General features: G+C 49.2%; 1 protein-coding gene across 1 annotated transcript in view; it reads right to left on the bottom strand.

The window, feature by feature from the left end:
- The window catches only part of PITPNA (phosphatidylinositol transfer protein alpha), a 36,524-nt gene extending 20,362 nt beyond the window's left edge, over window positions 1–16,162 (bottom strand). The window contains exons 1-4 of the mRNA XM_019755502.3: window positions 15,920–16,162; window positions 12,168–12,198; window positions 7,452–7,597; window positions 4,053–4,144 (exon numbers count right to left, since the gene is read on the bottom strand). Coding sequence (XP_019611061.1) covers window positions 4,053–4,144; window positions 7,452–7,597; window positions 12,168–12,198; window positions 15,920–15,939 — 289 coding nt within the window. The 5' untranslated portion in view covers window positions 15,940–16,162. The remainder of the gene's footprint in view (window positions 1–4,052; window positions 4,145–7,451; window positions 7,598–12,167; window positions 12,199–15,919) is intronic.
- Between the last annotated feature and the right edge of the window lie 1,472 nt (window positions 16,163–17,634).

The following is a 17,634-nucleotide window of genomic DNA, read 5'->3' as shown; positions in this document are numbered from 1 at the left end:
TGAAGCACTGAGACCCCCACATTCTGCTGCAGGGCGTCACCTGGTGTCCTCTCACCCCCACCCACTTCCCAGGGCACAGAGCAGGGCACTTTAGGCCAGGCGCGGTCTATCTGCCTTCTGCATCCCTCTCCTCTCACTGTAACCAAACCTCTCACCCTCTACACTCCTGCTCATTGTAACGAGACCCCCTCGGAAAGCACAGTTCAATTATTTATCAGAGAAAATGACTGCAGCTCTAATGTCACTGGGGAATGGACTAGCTCTCCTCTAGACAGCAGCCCAGATCATTCTGTACCCTCTGAATTTAGGAGTTATCTCAATTTCTGATGGATGCCACACTGCCGTGTTTGGACCATTTGGGGGGCTAATCGTCAGACCCCGTAAGTCCAAAACTGCAACTAAGGTTACCTGTGAGATTGAGATGAGGACAAGGGGAAATATAAGGGCTAAGATACACCTTGTATAGAAATAACCCAAGAGACTATAGTAATTTCCCCGATTCCAGTGAAAGAAACTTGGCAGAAAGCACCAGATTAAGATTATAATTGAAAGGCCTACTGAAGTAACTGCCCTGTTATCAGCTTGGAGAAAACCGTGTTAACAAAAATGAAACGATATGGATAATATCCAGTGAAGGGAAGTCCAAAGAGGCCAATTTGGCAAAAATTTTCCAGCGCTGTCCTGGGAACAGGAGCCCTGGGCTGAGAATGTGGCACTTGTAGCAGTCCCATCCCGGGAGTAAGGACAGCAGTGGTGGGCTGGCCTGGTGGCACTGGCCACTAAGGTTCCACTAACCACCTGATTCTGAATCCATGTTCTCCAAGTAACCTTCTCCTCTAGTTTTCAATCAACAGACTCAAATGTCTGATCGTGTAAGCAAGTGACCATTTTCACTACCTGTTGGCATTCTGATTATACTTTGGTTTCTCATGTAGAAGAATCCACAAGGAAAGAATGCCCTCATCAGGAAACAGGAAGATCTGGTTTCATTAGTCATTTTGTATTTCAATATAACTTAATATATTGGCATATGGGGGTTTTATACATTAGTCTTTTTGAGACCCTGAGAAACAGATTCACTCGGTTCTGACAAATTGGGTTTCTGAAACTAATCTGAAGGTGGTGACCCTCCATGGCTTTTACTGCCAATTTGGGTGACCAAACAATCACCCCTAATCTTCTCTAGCCCTCCCTGCCCCTCTGCATTCATAGCATTCTCTTTTCCTCAAACTGCAACCCTGGGCACACTGGAAAACTCCCAGGAAACACTATACAGTTATAAAATTGGGATTTCCAAATAAGACTAATAAGGTACTTTAAAACCATGGCTCAGTGAGACTGTATTCAGCCGAGGGTTAAGGCTAGAGGGAGAGGTAGAAAAGAGAAACATGTATTTCCCTCTTCCTGCTTTCATTCACAGGCCAAACCCACCTTACCCCGAACTCACGCCCCAACCTATCAACAAGGGAAAGAGACAGGGAGAAATAAGATAGAAAGAGCTGATAATGAGTATTCCAAATCCATTTTCATTCCCCTCAGAATAAGGCTAGAGCCTTCTAAAAGGCACGAGGGCTTTAATCCATGCTTCTTTATTCATCTCACCTCAAACTGACATCCTCAGGCCAAGCTTAGATGTTTGAGCTAATCATCTTTTTCCTATCAACCCCCAGAGGAAACTGGAAAGTAACCATCCTTGTTTATCTCTCTTATTTTAAAAGAGTAAGCATCTAATTGAACAGATCTAAGATTCAAGATATTCATTTCATGATAGGTCAGCACCTGCTGAAGAAACCAACCTTCTCTCCCCCCTCTCTCTGCCCCTCCTCTTTATGTAGTATTTAGAAATTACCTTTATCTCTTTTTTATCTTTTGGCCAAGGATCAGGATAATATGTGAACGAACATTTGGTGTCTAGAAAAATGCCCATGTCAGCTGCAGCACACTCCCCAGAATTACTCAGAGGACAGTGGCATCTCTCAGTTGGCACAAGCTGTGTACCCAGAACCCTGCCCCAGGCATGGAGGAGTCCACGCTATCCGTTTGCCTCCTTTATGCCAAGTTGGCTAAGGTTCTTATGATGCATGCTCAATGCTTGCTACTCTGTTAGACATCAAGAAAATTCCCCTTTGGCCCTAGACCAGACATACCCAGGCACAGTGCACATGGTCTTTTAAGAAAGTGGGTGCATGCCTCATTATTTTTTTTTTTTTTGATTGGGGAACAGTGTGTTTCTCCAGGGCCCATTAGCTCCAAGTCACTGTCCTTCAATCTAGTTGTAGAGGGCGCAGCTCAGCTCCAAGTCCAGTCGCCGTTTTCAATCTTTAGTTGGAGGGGGCGCAGCCCACATCCCATGCAGGAAGTGAACCGGCAACCTTGTTGAGAGGCTGCGCTCTCACCAACTGAGCCATCCGGCTGCCCAGGTGCAAGCCTGTTTTCTAGGAATATTAACAGTTTCCTGCCCAATGCTTAGGGAATAGTGACATTCACATTTTCAGTTATAGCAATAAAATTCTGAAGTGCCACACATCCCAGGGCCCATCAATGACTGTTGATCTCCTGACACGAGGTTCTTGAACCTGTATAGGGCCCCTGAGGACTGGAGGGAGCAATGACCCTGTGCCCTAGACGTCAGTCATTCCCAAGTTCACAGGATAACAACCACATGGGTGGAGTATCCTCATCAGACACAATCTAGGGAGTGCCAGATCCCAGCAAGTAAGGCAGCGGGAGTGGTCCATGTAAGCAGAGGCTGGCGGGAGGACCCAGAGCCAGACTGTGTGCAAACAAATGTAGGCTGGCTGGGAAAAGGCCACACACCTCACAGACAAGTTCTAGGGGACCTCTAAGGACCACCATAGGAGATGGACCAGTACCAGCTTGAGCCCTCCAAGAGATCTACTCTGAGGTGGCTTTTAAGACCTAGGAATCTTGGAAAGCTAGGAGTCTGCACTACTCAAACGGAATCCCAGGTCAGGAATAGAAAGTTCTCTGTGGAGGTTCCAATCTTTCTTTTCCAGAAACTCCAGATAGGAGACTGGCCAAGATTAAGAAAATAATTCCACTCCCACCTTTAACTATAGAACATGTTGGTTTAGCGTAAGCCATTGATTCAGGGCTCTCAACAGTACCTTTCCTCCTTCTTGCCCCCAACCCCCATCCAAATCTGCATGCACACAGCATGTATTATTACCTAACGTATTTGAGGGATAGCTGTTTCTAAACCCTTTGTCATCAAAAACTGGCCTTATTTGTACTTTTCCCCAGTAACATCAGTTCCCTTTGCTATGTTTTCTTGGTGTCCAGGCTCTTTCCTCTGACTGCTGCCTCTCTCGAGAGTCCCTGACCTCAATGCCAAACACAAATATATCACATTAAAACGGAAAATTTCATATCTAACAATAAGGGAGTAGTTTAACAAGATCACAGTACATTCATGCAATGGAATACTATGCAGCCATTACAAATTTTAAAAAGTAGGAGACTACGTAATGACAGCTTTAAGGTTCTCCATTTACTGAGTAAAATGAGCGATTTAATAATTAATATGATATGATCCAAACTTTGTCTAGAAAATGTGTCTGGAGACTTTACATATGTATGTGTATGTAAGCATTAAAAAGGAGAACTAGAAAAAAGGACACTACAATGTTAACAGTCACTGCCTAGGGATGGGAGAAGCATGGGTCATTATTTTCTTCTAATTATATGTACTTTCCAAAATTTAAACTGAGAATATCACTTTTGTAATCCCTGAAAACAATCAAAATTATCATACCACCCCCAAATAAGAGGGGATGGTTCTGTGCCATCTCAGCCCATGACTATCTGGTGGTTCCCATGCAGCTGGCTGCCAAATTGTACTAGATGACACTGGCACTCACCGCCAGCCTCAGCCTGAAAGGAGTCCCTAAACTCATTCTTCCACTAGCTTAATCTGCAGAATGAGCGTGGGACCCAAAACCCCAAATCACCCCCAACACTGGGTCTGCTTGACCACACCCTCTGTCCATCTTGGGGCCCGCACTCCAGCTTCTAGCCAGGTCTGCACTCACCAGTTCTGCAATAAGGGTAGGCATTCCATGCTTTTTCATGTATATTCAGGGCTCCCTCTGGGGCCAGCATTCGAACAAACGTCGGTACTTTGCTATAGTGAGAAAAAGGGGTTATGAAGAGAAATGGAGGAGAGAATTAGAAGAATATGGGATTTTACATCACATTTTTCAGGCCACAGCTCCAGCTTCTTCAATGGGGCATTGACAAGTCAACTTCCATCAGTAGGTTACTCTGGTGTGTTAGAAGCCACCTGTCAGAGCCTGACCCCCTGACCCCCTGAGCTTGGCTAGCTACTAACATCCACCCACATCCTGCCCCACCACCCACCAGAAACAGGACCGCAGGTGACACCCCAGCTAACCTGCCATGGCTTATCAGCCATTATATTATCACTACACTTTTCTCCAGAGCTCCCGGGCCCAGGGCATTATATTCTACACTGCAATGATGAGACACCTCCAAGGATGTACCAGTCCAGGTTTATGGGCCAGAGTGACTCGCGATGATCTGATCTGCTACTGTCAGTTCTGGGATGGCAGGGAGGGCCTGGGGGCCATCTGCCTCCCAGGACAAAATATTTTCTTCTATTCAAGCCTTCTCATCTCAGGTTACAGAACAGCATGTTCAGTAAGAGCTGTTCTTGTTACTTTTTAAAGGTACATATATTCCTCTTCCTTAGTTTTTCACTGGTAATCTAAGTCGTCGTTAGCAGGCTCCAGCAAGCTCATCCGCTTCAGCGCCTGAGGCTTAAGAAGAAAGCGCTAACCCAGTGCAGAGCTAACACCCTCTGAGATTTACTCACTCACTGCCACACCCACTCAGGCCAGTATTGCCATGTGCCAGGCACCGCAATACAAACAGCACTCCACAGACGTGCCTCATGCCTTCAAGGAGCTTACATTCTAGTGGGGAGAATAACCAGCTAGGCAGAGGACAACACTTAAGCGCGTGCCATAATGGACAAGCACAGGGCTCGGGAGGCAGAGCCGAGAACACGGTGCATAGGGACGCTCCTCAGGAGAGTTAAGAAATAAATGAACACACACAGTAGAGAGTGAAGTGGACTAAGCTGGCAAAAGGATAGGAGTGGGGAGAGAAAAGATGGGAGAAGAGAGAGAAGTTCAGAGAAGCTAGTGTAAGGTGTGGGTGAGGTGGGGTATACAAGAGAATCTGCAGAGGCTGGGTCATAAAAGATATGGTGAGTGACCTCAAAGGGTGTGGACCTTATCTGGAGGGCAAAGGGAAGCCATCTATAGCTTGTAAGCTGGGGAACAACAGCTCTGCCTTCTGGACGGAACGCTCAAAGCTGTGCAGAGATGGAAAGCAAGACGAGTTAAGAGCTACCATAGTAACTGATGAAAGGAAATGGGAAGATTGGAGGTCCTAAGAAGATGGAGTCAACAGAACTTGATTTGATATAAGGGACGAGGAAGAGGGTGGTGGTGAACCCGTGTTTCTGAATGGGGTAACTAGATGGCTGACAGGAAGGCTTTGGTCCTCCTGCAGAAGGTGGGTGTTGCATTCAGCACATTTTCCTTTTTTTTTTTTGCAGTTGGGTGTTTGGAGTTAAAGAAAGAGTAGTGGTAGGAGCTCAAAGTTTACACCCTCTTGTAAGGAAGAGGGTAAGACAGGTCCTACAGACCTCCATAGGTTCAGACCTCTTCTCTGAAACACTGGTTGGACCAACTGAGTCCTGAGGAAACAACTGGGCCCTTCTACTATCCCTTTTCAAAATCCTCTTTAAAAAACACAAATGCAATTATAGGGAAGGCGTATCTCGAGCCTTATTATTATTTTTTTAAATGTTTTAAAATTTATTTTTCAGTTGGCATACATCTCGAGCCTTATTTTAATCAACTGTGAGTGGCTCGGTAAGGATTGGTTGGCAGTTAACTCACGGCAGGAATAGAGGAGGATGAAGAGGAGACATGAAGGACAAAGCGTACTGGCTAGGACATGGAATCAGGGTGAGAGGCCCCCCACCCCAACCCCCACTTCACAGCGATGCCTTCTTCCCCGCTCCAGCACTCACAGAATCCTGGCCCGCTCTGGGCTAGCATCTTACATCCCCAGAGCAGCAGACTACATTAAATGAGGGATTTTACCCAATGAAGATGCAATTGGTTTTAGTTCAGTTTGGTGACTAGAAATTAAGATTCAGGTTTTGGGGCGGCCGGTTAGCTCAGGTGGTTAGAGCACGATGCTCTTAACACCAGGGTTGCAGGTTTGATCCCTGCATGGGCCACTGTGAGCTGCACTGTCTACAATTCGATTGAAACAACTACTTGACTTGGAGCTGATGGGTTCTGGAAAAACACACTTAAAAAATAAAAGTTTAAAAAGAAAACAAGATTCAGGTTTTAAGTTGCACAATAATGTGAGATGTACTTAATGCCACTGTTATACCCTTAAACATGGTGAATTTTATGTTATGTATATTTTACCACAATTTAAAAAAATATTCAGGTTTTTTTTTTTCTCCAATTCTGAATAGTTTCTAAAACTAGCGTGATTTAACCTCCATTCTAGCTGGTATATGTTTACCATTGCTTTCAATGGCCTTTAGGTCCGTTCAGAGTTTGCTGAAATATTATTGCTTTGGTTAGGAATTCAGCAAATCTGTGTGGTTTGCTATGGATTTTGGTACACAAATCAGTTCAAATATTTAAATATTTATGTCTTTGAACCAGAGAGAGGTACCAAAATTTCTCTAGTAGCTGATTTTTCAATATCAGACTTTAAAATACTACCTGACCCAGCAATTCCACTTTTAGGAACATTTACTATAGATCTACATATACAAGTACATCACAAGATTTGCGCAGAAGGAGTTTTACTGGAGTACTGTATGTAAACATCTGGAAATGACTATAAACATACGTAAGAGAAGACTGGTAAAACAACTTACAGCACAGCTGTACAAAATAATACTATGTGTACTTCAAAAGGTTGAGACCAAATATGCTGACAGTGAAAGAAAGATATGATATGATGAGTAAAAAGGGCAAAGTCCAGAACAGTATATATTAGTGTGATCTCATTTATGTGAGATAGCAATAAAAGAAATGAACACACCTTTACACACACTCTCTCTCTCTTTCTCTCTCTCCATCTCTCCTCACAATGACAATGAGTATTACTGTGAGAAGGGCCCACAAGAAACTAAACACGTGTATCACCTGTGGGGACTGGGAACGTGGTGGGGCAAGTGTTACTTTTAAAAAATAAAAAGCAAAACAAAAACCCTTTAAATGAACAAAGAAGTACTACCACCTACACCCACTCTCACAGGTGAAGCAACCTGAGCAACCAGCTAATAGCCTGGAAACACTCCCCCATTATCCATTATCTCCACTTCAAAACCAGGACACCTTCCGGCTCGGGGCCACAGCACGTACCTCTGTAAATGGTAGATCTTGTGTGTGTACTGGCCTTTCTCACCGTCCTTCTCATAGGGTTCGTTCACCAGGACCTCCACGCCTTCACCACCACCCGTTTCATTTTTGCTGGCTTCAGCCACAGAGTACAGCTGTCCTACTTGATACTACAGTAACAGAGAGATGGGAGTTAATTGTCAATGTGCAATCTTCTTGAGAGTTACACATAGTCCAGTTGCCGGTAACTGTCCAATTAGATCACTCTGGGTCCCCTCATCTGAGAACTCATTCTGAAGTTTCAAATGGGGCCTTACCCAAATCTGCCCAAAGCAACTGAGAACGCTGCTCCATGGCCGCTCTTTAGCCATCAGAGGTGTTTCATTTCATCCTTCCCATTTTCATACCACCATCCACCCAGAAAACAGAGTACAGAGTCCAAGGTAGCTTTTGTCCTTGGACCTGCTTCTGCTATTAAGACCCCCAAACAAGATCTGGGTTAACTGCCTGAAGTCTATTTATCCTAGTCATTTAAACAGATCCTAAGACACGACTTCTTGTCAAAGAAAGTTACCCAGTGCTCTGTGAAATCCACCTCTGCTATGAAACTGGCTCATCTACTTGCTTTTTCTCCAATGTTGGGCCCCTCCTCACCCTGCCAGCAGCTCAGAAAAGGCTTGCAGGCCACCAGGCCTCCTGATGCTTTCCAGATTCCTGGCAGGGCTGAAGCAAATGCCCTGCTTCCCATATTAGATAGCACAGATTCCTACCCCACGGTCTGTGCTGGCTGGGTACACCCTCCGTGTTGGCACCCACTAGATGGCAAAGCCTAGTTTTCCTTTATTTGGGTCACATGCCACCCTATCAAGTCACCAGTCAAGATCACTGGCCTCCTCTGACCCCCTCAGGACAACTCAGTGTTAGGGCCAATAACCTGGGCAGTGCTCTGGCCTGTCCCTTCTGCTCCCGTCTCTCTGAGGGAAGCTGTGCGGAGGGAAAAGTAAGGTGAAAAGGGAATGAATAGGAACAGTTAATGCAGCACATTATATCTACACCAAAGGATGCATTTTCCCTGTCTCTGCCAGTGCCAACCAGGCACAACAATTTACAAAGTATGAGAGAAAGGTACTTGATTACCCAACATGTTGTGGGGAAAGATAAAGGTTTTCCTTGCCCTCTACGCCCCCTCTCTAAGCTCCTGGTACTCCCAGGAGTGAAAGATGAGAGCATTTTGTTTCCCTTTGAGATTAAAACAGAGAGGCTGAGTCTCTGGGCAGTTGCCACTTAAACCACTGCCTGCAAGATCAAGGAGCAGAAGCAGCTTCCAGGACTGTTTCACCTCAGACTTGGACGCCTACTCGACCAGGCAGCTTCCTAAGCACCATAGGGAAATTTCTGGGCAAATTCCAGAAGGCGAAGCAGCAGACCAGGACAACTCACTGTTCAGCACGAAGCTGAAAGAGCCCTAACATCCAAAGCAAAATCCCAGCACAAAATGCCCAGGAAAGGCCCAGGCAAGCAACCAAGGCTCAGCTAATCCCATAAAGAGGGACATCTGGGTGACAGCCCAGTATCTTGACCTTGCTAATCCAGAGCAACATCGGTGTTGCCTCAAGGCCCCCACGGAACCCCCAAGCTGTCCCTGTGCCTTTAGGCACACATGAAAACCCCTACCAAGTGGGTCAGGGTTTGGCTGAGCCTAAGAAGGAGCAGTAATTCTGTTTCAAAGAAGTCATGAGAACATCTAACCACTGACTCAGCAATCCTAAAGGGCAGGATGGGGAAAGAGCCTGGTGGCTGGGCTGCATTGCCTGCTGGTGGCGCTGCTTGGGGAGGGGCTCCAGGCAGAGACTTATCTACTTCACTGGCTCCTCTTCACTGCAGGAATCAGAGGGCAGGCTTAAGGGGATCAGTCTGTGGGGCTGGCATCTTCCCCCTTTAATCTCTCTTGATAGTCTGATCCTTTAATCCCAACGGGACAAGTGAAGGCAGTTTTGTTAATCCAAAGGGGTAAGCAAGTAAGACTGGCCTCCACAAGCTACAAGTGAGGGATGCTTCCCTTTGGTGTAGTGGCTCCACACCCTGGGAAAGCAGAAAGCAGCCAGACTCAGACGGGCTAGAAGTGGGGGTGAGACCATTACATCAGACAAAGAGCCCCTAGTTGGAGACTGGGATTCCAGCCACCTCAGACCTAGGACATTGCTCCCTGCCCTTGAGGTTTGTTCCCTTGTCCCAAAGAACTAATAATATACTCAGCTAAGGAAAACAGAGACTCCACCACTTTGGCAATCTGGGAGTGGGAGTCCAGGAAGATGCAGTGGGCGGGCCGGAAACACTGACGTACAACATGTCAAGAAAACCAGCAGGGCTGTTGGTCCCACCCACATAGGCCTGTCAGACCAGTCGCCATAGGGGGATGGGGCCATATATCTCTGGAAATGAGAAGTAAAACAGCCCTGCCCACAGCAGAGGGTGGGCCTACCTGAACCAGGAACCTGTAGGGGACACACCCATGGCATAGCCAGGGCTTTCCTGCTCTGCTGCAGAATGCACAGAAACCCTGAATAACGTGGCCAAAGGCTCTGGCCAGCCAGAAGCTAATTCGGCTCCAAAATATTGATTTGGGCCATCAGGATCGTTATAAAGACATGCTTCCCACTCTTCTCTTTCTTCTCTTTTCCCCCTAACGGAGAAAGCTCTGAGGGCCTCAAATCATGGCCTCTAAGTAGGAAGTGAACCCAACAGTCACCTGACAATGGGTTGTTCCCATGGGAACCATGAGTCAGGATGGGGTTAATGATAAAAACTCTGAGACGGTTGGTCATTACTTGTTTCTTCGTCAGCCTCCCATTCCAGATTTTCTGATCTTCTGGAATTAAGGTTCAAGCCATCCAACGAGCAACTCCTGCTTCAACCCTAGGCCATGCACTGCTTTCTCATCTGCGGTTTCCAGCTGAGAACAGGTCGACCATCACCAGGCAGCAGGATAAATCCTAACCAGCACTTCCCCAGCTCCTGCTTAGACTTTCGGCTCTGCTCCCCCCACCCCACCACTTCCTCAATGCTGCAAAAAAAACCAAAAACCACCACAAGCTAAAAAACCGTTCATCACAGACACTCTGAAGGTGAGTTCCCCTTTCCCTCCATTCTCGGCCATAAGCAATCAGTGTTCCGGCCCCTCCAGCCTTACTGCAGAGCAGCCAGGACGCGCTCTAGACAGCGCTGGCCCTCCTGGGTCTGCCGCACTTCCCAGAGACAGTCCCACCCTTCGTGCCATCAAAAAACTCGTTGTGAAAAGATCGGCTTCACCCCTAAACACCAAACTGAGGTACTCCAGAGTTCCTGGGGACATCTTCCTGACTGGGGGTGGGTGGGATCATGCTTTACGGCAGAGAGGGTGTCACTGGACCCCCAAGAGCTGAATTTCAGGGCAAGGGACACACTGTGCCTTCCTGCTTGGCCTCCTGGTTTAGAAAATCATCACTGACTATTTTTCACAAACATAGCAAGGCCCCCAAAGGAGGTGGGTTAACGGTCCCCCAAGCCAACATCTGTCAGCCCAAGCATTTGGGCCCCACGTCCATCTCGGGGGCCTCCAGGGATCGCAGAATCTTCCACCAGCCCCCTGTCCTTGTTTCCCCAGTCTCACTTCTCTTAGCTTTCTTTCCCAGAATTCCCAGACCAAGTTCGAGGCCCACCTCTGGCTCCTTCCCCCAGGAGTCCACAGCTCTTATCAGAGGAGTAGCCTACCACTGGAGATAACCCTCTAAGGGGCCAAGGCCTGCCCACCCCTTTTGGGGGGTCAAGAAGATTGGATATTTGTCTCATCTAAAATACACTGCGGGCTCTGTTGGCCGGATTTCATTTTTCCAAGGTCCATTTCATATTTGGAACAGACTGGAAGTTATCATGCAGACCGGAGCTTCATGCTGACACTGCAGGAAAGAGAATGACTGAGGGCACTAGATCGGCTGACAAACTTCACCCACACTTGAGCTTCCGTGGAAGCTGTGGGGGGTGCCCTGTGGATTCAGAAGGAAGCAAAGAAGAAAGCTGTGCCAGGAGAGGAGAGTGGAAGAAGTGCAGAGAAAGGGTGGGACAAGGGAGGCTCTGTGCAAGTTCTCTGCTGTCCAAGAGACCAGCTCTGAGTCAGCATGGCCTCTGAACCCTCCTGTGGCAAATCCTGCCAGATCCCCATTCAGGGACGGCAGGCCCAAGAACCATAAAAGGACAGAGGGCAAGCCAAGCCCATTTGGTATTGCATGCCCTCCGTAAAAGGAGGGTTCTGGGCCTTGGTCTTCCCAGCAGTCACCTAGAGTGTAGCTAGGGAGGGCCCCAGAGGTTTCCTGCCCTGCTGGTTTATTGCACAACTGGACAGAGCCATGCACACTTCGCAGTCGAGTCACGGAGGTCCCAGAAATGCACACACTCAGTCCCCTCAATAACATGTCCCCAAACAGGCACAGTCCCAGCAGGTAAAGGGGGCTGGTTTAGTTTCTATTTAGTCACCTAGTATGCCAACAGCTTACTAGCTGTTGCACACGGTTGCCCAGACATACAAAATAAGTGCTTTCCTTCAACTGAAAGTGATACCAGGAAAATTGACATCGAGTACTGATTATCTCAACGTTAGAACAAACGTGAAAACCATACAAAGAGTGTGGGCTACTTGGAGCCCAACTTAGCTAATGGTCATGAGCAAGTATATACAACTATGGATAAAAACGAAGAAGGACTTACCTCATCTACAGACACAGGCAGGATGACGCGACTGTAAGAGAGGGAAAACAGTATCAACGTCAGCCTCTGAAACCTGCCCAAGGCTCTTTAAGCAGCATCTTAGAATAGTATTAAACATTTTGTTGCATCTGACACTATAGGCATTGTCAGAAACCCGGAGAGAATGGCTAGGATGCTCTGTGACCTTCTGACATCCCATTTAGAGCCCTGTGATTCGGTGCAAACCTATCCCCTAACCAGCTACGCCTCAGGCCTCTGACTCACACTTGGGACTGTCTCCTCCCTCTCTTCCACTAATATCTTCCTCAACAAAACTTACCAAGGAGTCTAGTAAAACAGAGAGGTGAACACAGGAGGACCCACCCCTGCAAACTCTGAAGCCAAGATGAGGGAGGAGTCATACCCAAAGAATCAGGCCCTGGGGATTTACATCTCTGTGGACCTAACCTCCCAACAATAGCCCTCAAGGTGAAAGGCTAGGAAGGGGCCAAGCTCCTTGGAGACTTAATTACTCTAAGAACATGCACCAACCATCTCTGCTCTGAGAGAGGATATTACAATATAAGCTACTACCACAAAGCCACCAAGAGAGGACACCCAACTTGAGTCCTAACCAGAAGCTGTCCACAGGCCCCACAACTGATCAGTCACCATACTGGTCAGAAATCCACAAAGGTGCAAGGACTAGTGACACTCCAGGTGGCTTGCATTTGTAACGCAAACCAACAGCCAACCCCCAGTTCAAAGCTTTGAAGTCAGAGGGCTGAGACAAAAACGCTGGGTTGGATTCATACAAATCAAGTGGGGATGGTCAGTTTCCACATCCGAGCTGGAACCCCCCGGAGCCTCCTGTATCTTGTGTGCTTGGTGAAGCATGAGCTGCTATGCTCTCTGTCCTGTGCAGTGGTTCCGCCAATCAGGATCCTTGCCCCTGGCTGGTAAATAGTCCACTCACTATTTTCTAGTTCCACAAAGGTTCCCAGGTAGAAAGGAGGACACAGAGGGGTCTGAGGAAAACATCACACTACAGGCAAAGCACTGGGCAGAAAAGTAGCAGGAAAAACAAAACGAGCTCAAAGTCTTCACTGCCTCCTAACACCCGTCTTCCAGAATGACTCAAATAACGTAAATCCTGCAGGTTATGGGATGCTGTCACTAATGCATTAGAGAAAACCGGCAATGCAGAAAAACACTCCAACTTGGAGTCCACAATTTCAGCACCCTCAGTAGAAACTTCCTAGAAAACAATCAGCCTTTTATCTTCAAGAACAGCAGTCAAAATCACATCCAAGATTTTGCAGAAATCCAATCAAGGAGAATCCTGTTAGAGGAAGTGTCAGAAAAATCAACAGGGACAACCTCTAAACCCTGGGTGGGCACCAACTCTCCTCCCCAAAAGGATGACCAGCGTCAGCCAATTCCTGACAGGATGCTCGGAGGCTGCTTCCATTACAGCTGCACACCAGGACGTTTCTCCCGGGCTCCTTGGAAGCAGACCCACTCCAGCAGCAATAGGGTGCAATTCCAAAGGATAGGGCCACAGAGGCAGTGCTGGGCTGGCTGGGGCTCTGCTCACTTCAGTGTGACCTTCACTCGCACCCTTCCCAGAGCTGCAACGCTGCAGCCACAGCCCAATGTCTCGGATGCCCCCCTCCCTGTCCCCTGCCTAGGGATGCACACACATGCCCGAGCACACACAGAGCACAAGTCAGACAGGAAGGAACCGCAGATGACAGGCAGGCTCTGCATCCCCGGCACCTTGGGCCTTTCCCTGGCGGGCTTCAAGGGGAGGAGAACAAAGAATGGGAAGGGAGGACCTCTCTTCAAAACTCACTCAGATCTCTTCTGAAGGTCCCTTCCCTTCCCTGCCTGATCTTCGTTACAAAACTACAGGTTTCTACAGATTCTAGGCTTTATCTGGGAATAGACAAAAGGCTCAGGAGAATGGGAAAAGCCTGTCATCAGAACAGTCAAGATTAGAACCCAAAGTGCACCACGCTCTCCTCCTGTTGACATCCCAAGATTTTCCCTCCTCACTACATCAAGCTCCAAGCCTGGCGGAATCGATTTCAGACTGGATGTCAAGAAATAAAGGTAGAAGGGCTTCAAAAGAATGCTCTTCAAACGCGGTGCCGAGCTGGGAGGACACCCGAGTTTCTGCTCCCTTTGTTATCTAAACTCCACACTACCTCCTAAACGTCCGAAACACCTCCAAGGAGCAAGTCAGATGGGATGGGGCGAAGTGCCTTCACTGACAAAATGCAAACTGCCCCTCCACACACCTGCCTGGCGACCAAGTGAGTTCCACCAGTTGCTCTCTACTTGGACATCTCCCACTTTCAGAATTCCTGGGTTTCTGGAATGCTGCCCACCTGCCTTCCCCTCCAGGGAAGTACAATTTTACTATAAATTCTGCACACATAAATCCAATCTCTCCTCTTTGGAAAGAAAAATAAAAAGTCCCGAGATGTTTCTTTGGAACCATGAGCTACAGGGATGGGTCATCTCACATTTGAAAGATTTAACAATCCAAACTTCCTCCCCTGTCATCCCTCCAATCCCCTGGCGCTCAGGAGCAAGCCCATCTCCCTGCACCGGCTGTCACTAGTTGCCCACTCCCCAGTCACTACTCAAGAACTCCCTCATCCTTCACTGTCTTTTCTCAATTAATGGCTTTATATAAGGCAACCTCCGCAATTCCTCAAAGCAATTCCCCATCTCTTTGCACCAAGACTGAGAATTCCCTAGGCGGTCCCTTCCTCGCAGCCACTCCAGTAAGTCTTACCTTTATTCACAAACATTCTCTTTTCAAACTGTCTTCTACCCTGTTAACAATCTAGCCTTTTTCCATCACCATCACTCCCCCATATCACTTCCCGGCTCCCCAGTATTTTCTGGACTCCTCACCCAAGTGTCTCCGAGTTGCAAGCAATCACCTTAAATCAGCAGTTTTTTGCAACACCTTCTCTTCTGTACCTGCCACTTGGGCACCATGTCATGCCACCAGTCCCCTCTGCCATCTCCTTAGCTCCTTCCCGTCATCCCAGCCTGGCCTTGACTCCCTAGTCCTTTCCCTGTGTCCACTTATTACAGTCCTTCCCCTGAAGCCTAAGGCAGCCACTTATTCCCCAGGTTGCCCTCAGCACTCCTCCCCATCATCTCAGCTCCATCCCTGAAGCGGTCGTATCCGACCTTCTGAGCCTGAGTGCGGTGCGGCCCCCACGCCCTCCCCACCGCGGGCGAACTCACCCACCCCGCCTGCCCTTGTCTAACAGTTCTTCAGCCCCTCTTCCGCAGGTCCTCTCAGCCACGCCTGCAGTCCTGGCTGGTCCCTACGTCCCTCAGCCCCCACTAAAGAACCAACCCACATCTCATCCCGTGTTCTGGATCCCTTCAAGCCCTCCTCACGCCTGGTCCGGCTCTCACTGTCCCCTTGACCCCTTCTCAGGCCCCGTCGGGCTCTCATTGTCCCCTCGGCCTCTCCTCCGGCCTATTCGGCCCTCACTGCCCCTTGGGGCCCATCTCAGATGCTGCCTGTCCCTCTCTATTCCCACTGGTTCCACCCCAGGCCCTGTCCGGCCCTCACGGCCCCCTCAGCCCCTGATGGGCCGCCTTTCAGCCCATCCAGCGCTCTCCATCCCCTCGGGCCCCGGCCGGCCGCTGCATCCCCTCCACCAGGCCATCAGCCTCCCTGGTCGTCATCCCCGACCCTGCCTTCCTCGTCGCTTCCGCACGGCCGGCCAGACACTCACTACTCCTTGAGCAGCACCATGTCGCTTGGCGGCTCGGCGGCTGCCCGCTGCCCGCCCGGCTTCCCGCCCGCTTTCCGGCGGCCGCTCTCCCCGTGGCCTGGCCCGGCCCGGCTGCCTGTGCGCCTTCGTCGTGGTCTGCTCCGTCCCCGCCGCTCTCGCTGCGGTCGCCGCGCCGGCTCCTGCGTCCCGGCCTCACTGCCTCCCGCGCCTCTGCCGACGCCGCCCGGAGCTCCGGTTCCGCAGCGCCGCGCGGGGGCGGGGCGTCTCTGCGGCAACCAGAGCGTCACACGCAGCGGTACGCGCTGACCTAAGCGCGGAGGCGGAGCCTTCTCGGGCCCGTCCCCTCCTGTCGCTCAATGGGCAGCAACGTTGGCGTCCGCGTCCGAAAGGGGCCCTGGGCGTGCACAAGACCCGGGCAGTAGGCGGAGCAGGCGATGAGGTGTTGGGCAGGGTCCTAGGTGTGACTGTTCTGCAGGTGGAGCAAATGCACCTGTATGCTCGGGCCTCCCCGGTGGGATGGGGTGAGAGCTAGGGAAAGCTTGTGTCAAAAAATGTTAAGAATAGCCAAATTGACGTGCAAGTGGTCTTCTAAGTGCTTGACTCCTCAGGACAACACTACCAGAAAGGTACTATTACTGTCCTCGTTTACAGGTGAGGAGAAGGAGGCAGAGGTTAGGAGACTTGTTCAAGTCCAAAGCTAGCATGTAATGGAGCCGCTATTTTCACCAGGCAGTTTTAGTGTAACGTCATTCATCCAATTAGTATTTGCTAAGTGCCTGCTGTATACCAAAACCCGTGCTTTTGTTGAGAAAGTAAGCAAGGCAGAGACCATCTAGCTCTTAAGGAACTCAGGGTCAAGTGGGGGGGGGGGGGGAGAGATAGAGCCAGACAGAATGAAAAGGGCTGTGAGAGGTGAAACACAAGTGTGTTGAGATTACACCAGGAGATGTAGACAGCCAAGGCATCCTGGAAGAAGAGGTTCTAAGCTGAGATCTGCAGGAGGCTGGGAGGGGAAGGCTTTACCAGGCACAGTGAATGCAAAGGTGCATTTGGGGAACTGAAAGAAGTGACTGGGGCATGAAATTTGGGAGCTAAGGAGCTGTAGAAGGAGTGGGTTGGGACCAAATAATGCAATTCCTGGTGGGTGATAAGATGTTTGGAGTCCATCCTAAGGGCACATGTGGGCATTTAAGGGTTTTAAGTAGGGTTGGTGTTTGAAGGCTCACTCTGACATCTGGGTGGAGAGGGGACAGAAGAGGTCGGAGCAGAGGAAGGGAGGCCAGTTAGGAGGCCTTTGCAGAAATCCAGGCGAAGATGGACTAGTACAGTGTTGAGAAGGGAGGGCGGGGGAAAGGATGGATTCAGCAGCAACTCAGGAGGTAGAATCAGCAAGACTTGTTAACTAATTGGCTGAGAGGGTAAGAGGAGGAGGGGAGAAAACCACCCAGGCTTCTAGCCTAGGAGCCTGGGTGGACAGTACTGCCTTGAGGAGAACACAGAAAGGCATATTTGCACAGCGGAAGATAACGATGCCAGGGTTGGACTTGAGCACCCAGGTGATGGTTAGGGGACTGCCCAAGATAGGGACTTGGGAAGGGGGGTGGAGCAGGTGGCTGTATTGCTATCAAGCCATGACTAGTGCTCCCAGACAGCCCCAAGTATTACATGTGTTGGCCTCTCATTCATTAAATCCTAGAGTGGGAACAGGGATTGCC

The sequence above is a fragment of the Rhinolophus sinicus genome, chromosome 12 (genome assembly GCF_057876585.1).
Source record: "Rhinolophus sinicus isolate RSI-liver-muscle chromosome 12, RSI-T2T, whole genome shotgun sequence".
Lineage (NCBI taxonomy): Eukaryota > Metazoa > Chordata > Mammalia > Chiroptera > Rhinolophidae > Rhinolophus > Rhinolophus sinicus.
Note: the sequence above shows the minus strand (reverse complement) of the source record. Positions and strands in the feature narration are given on the sequence as shown.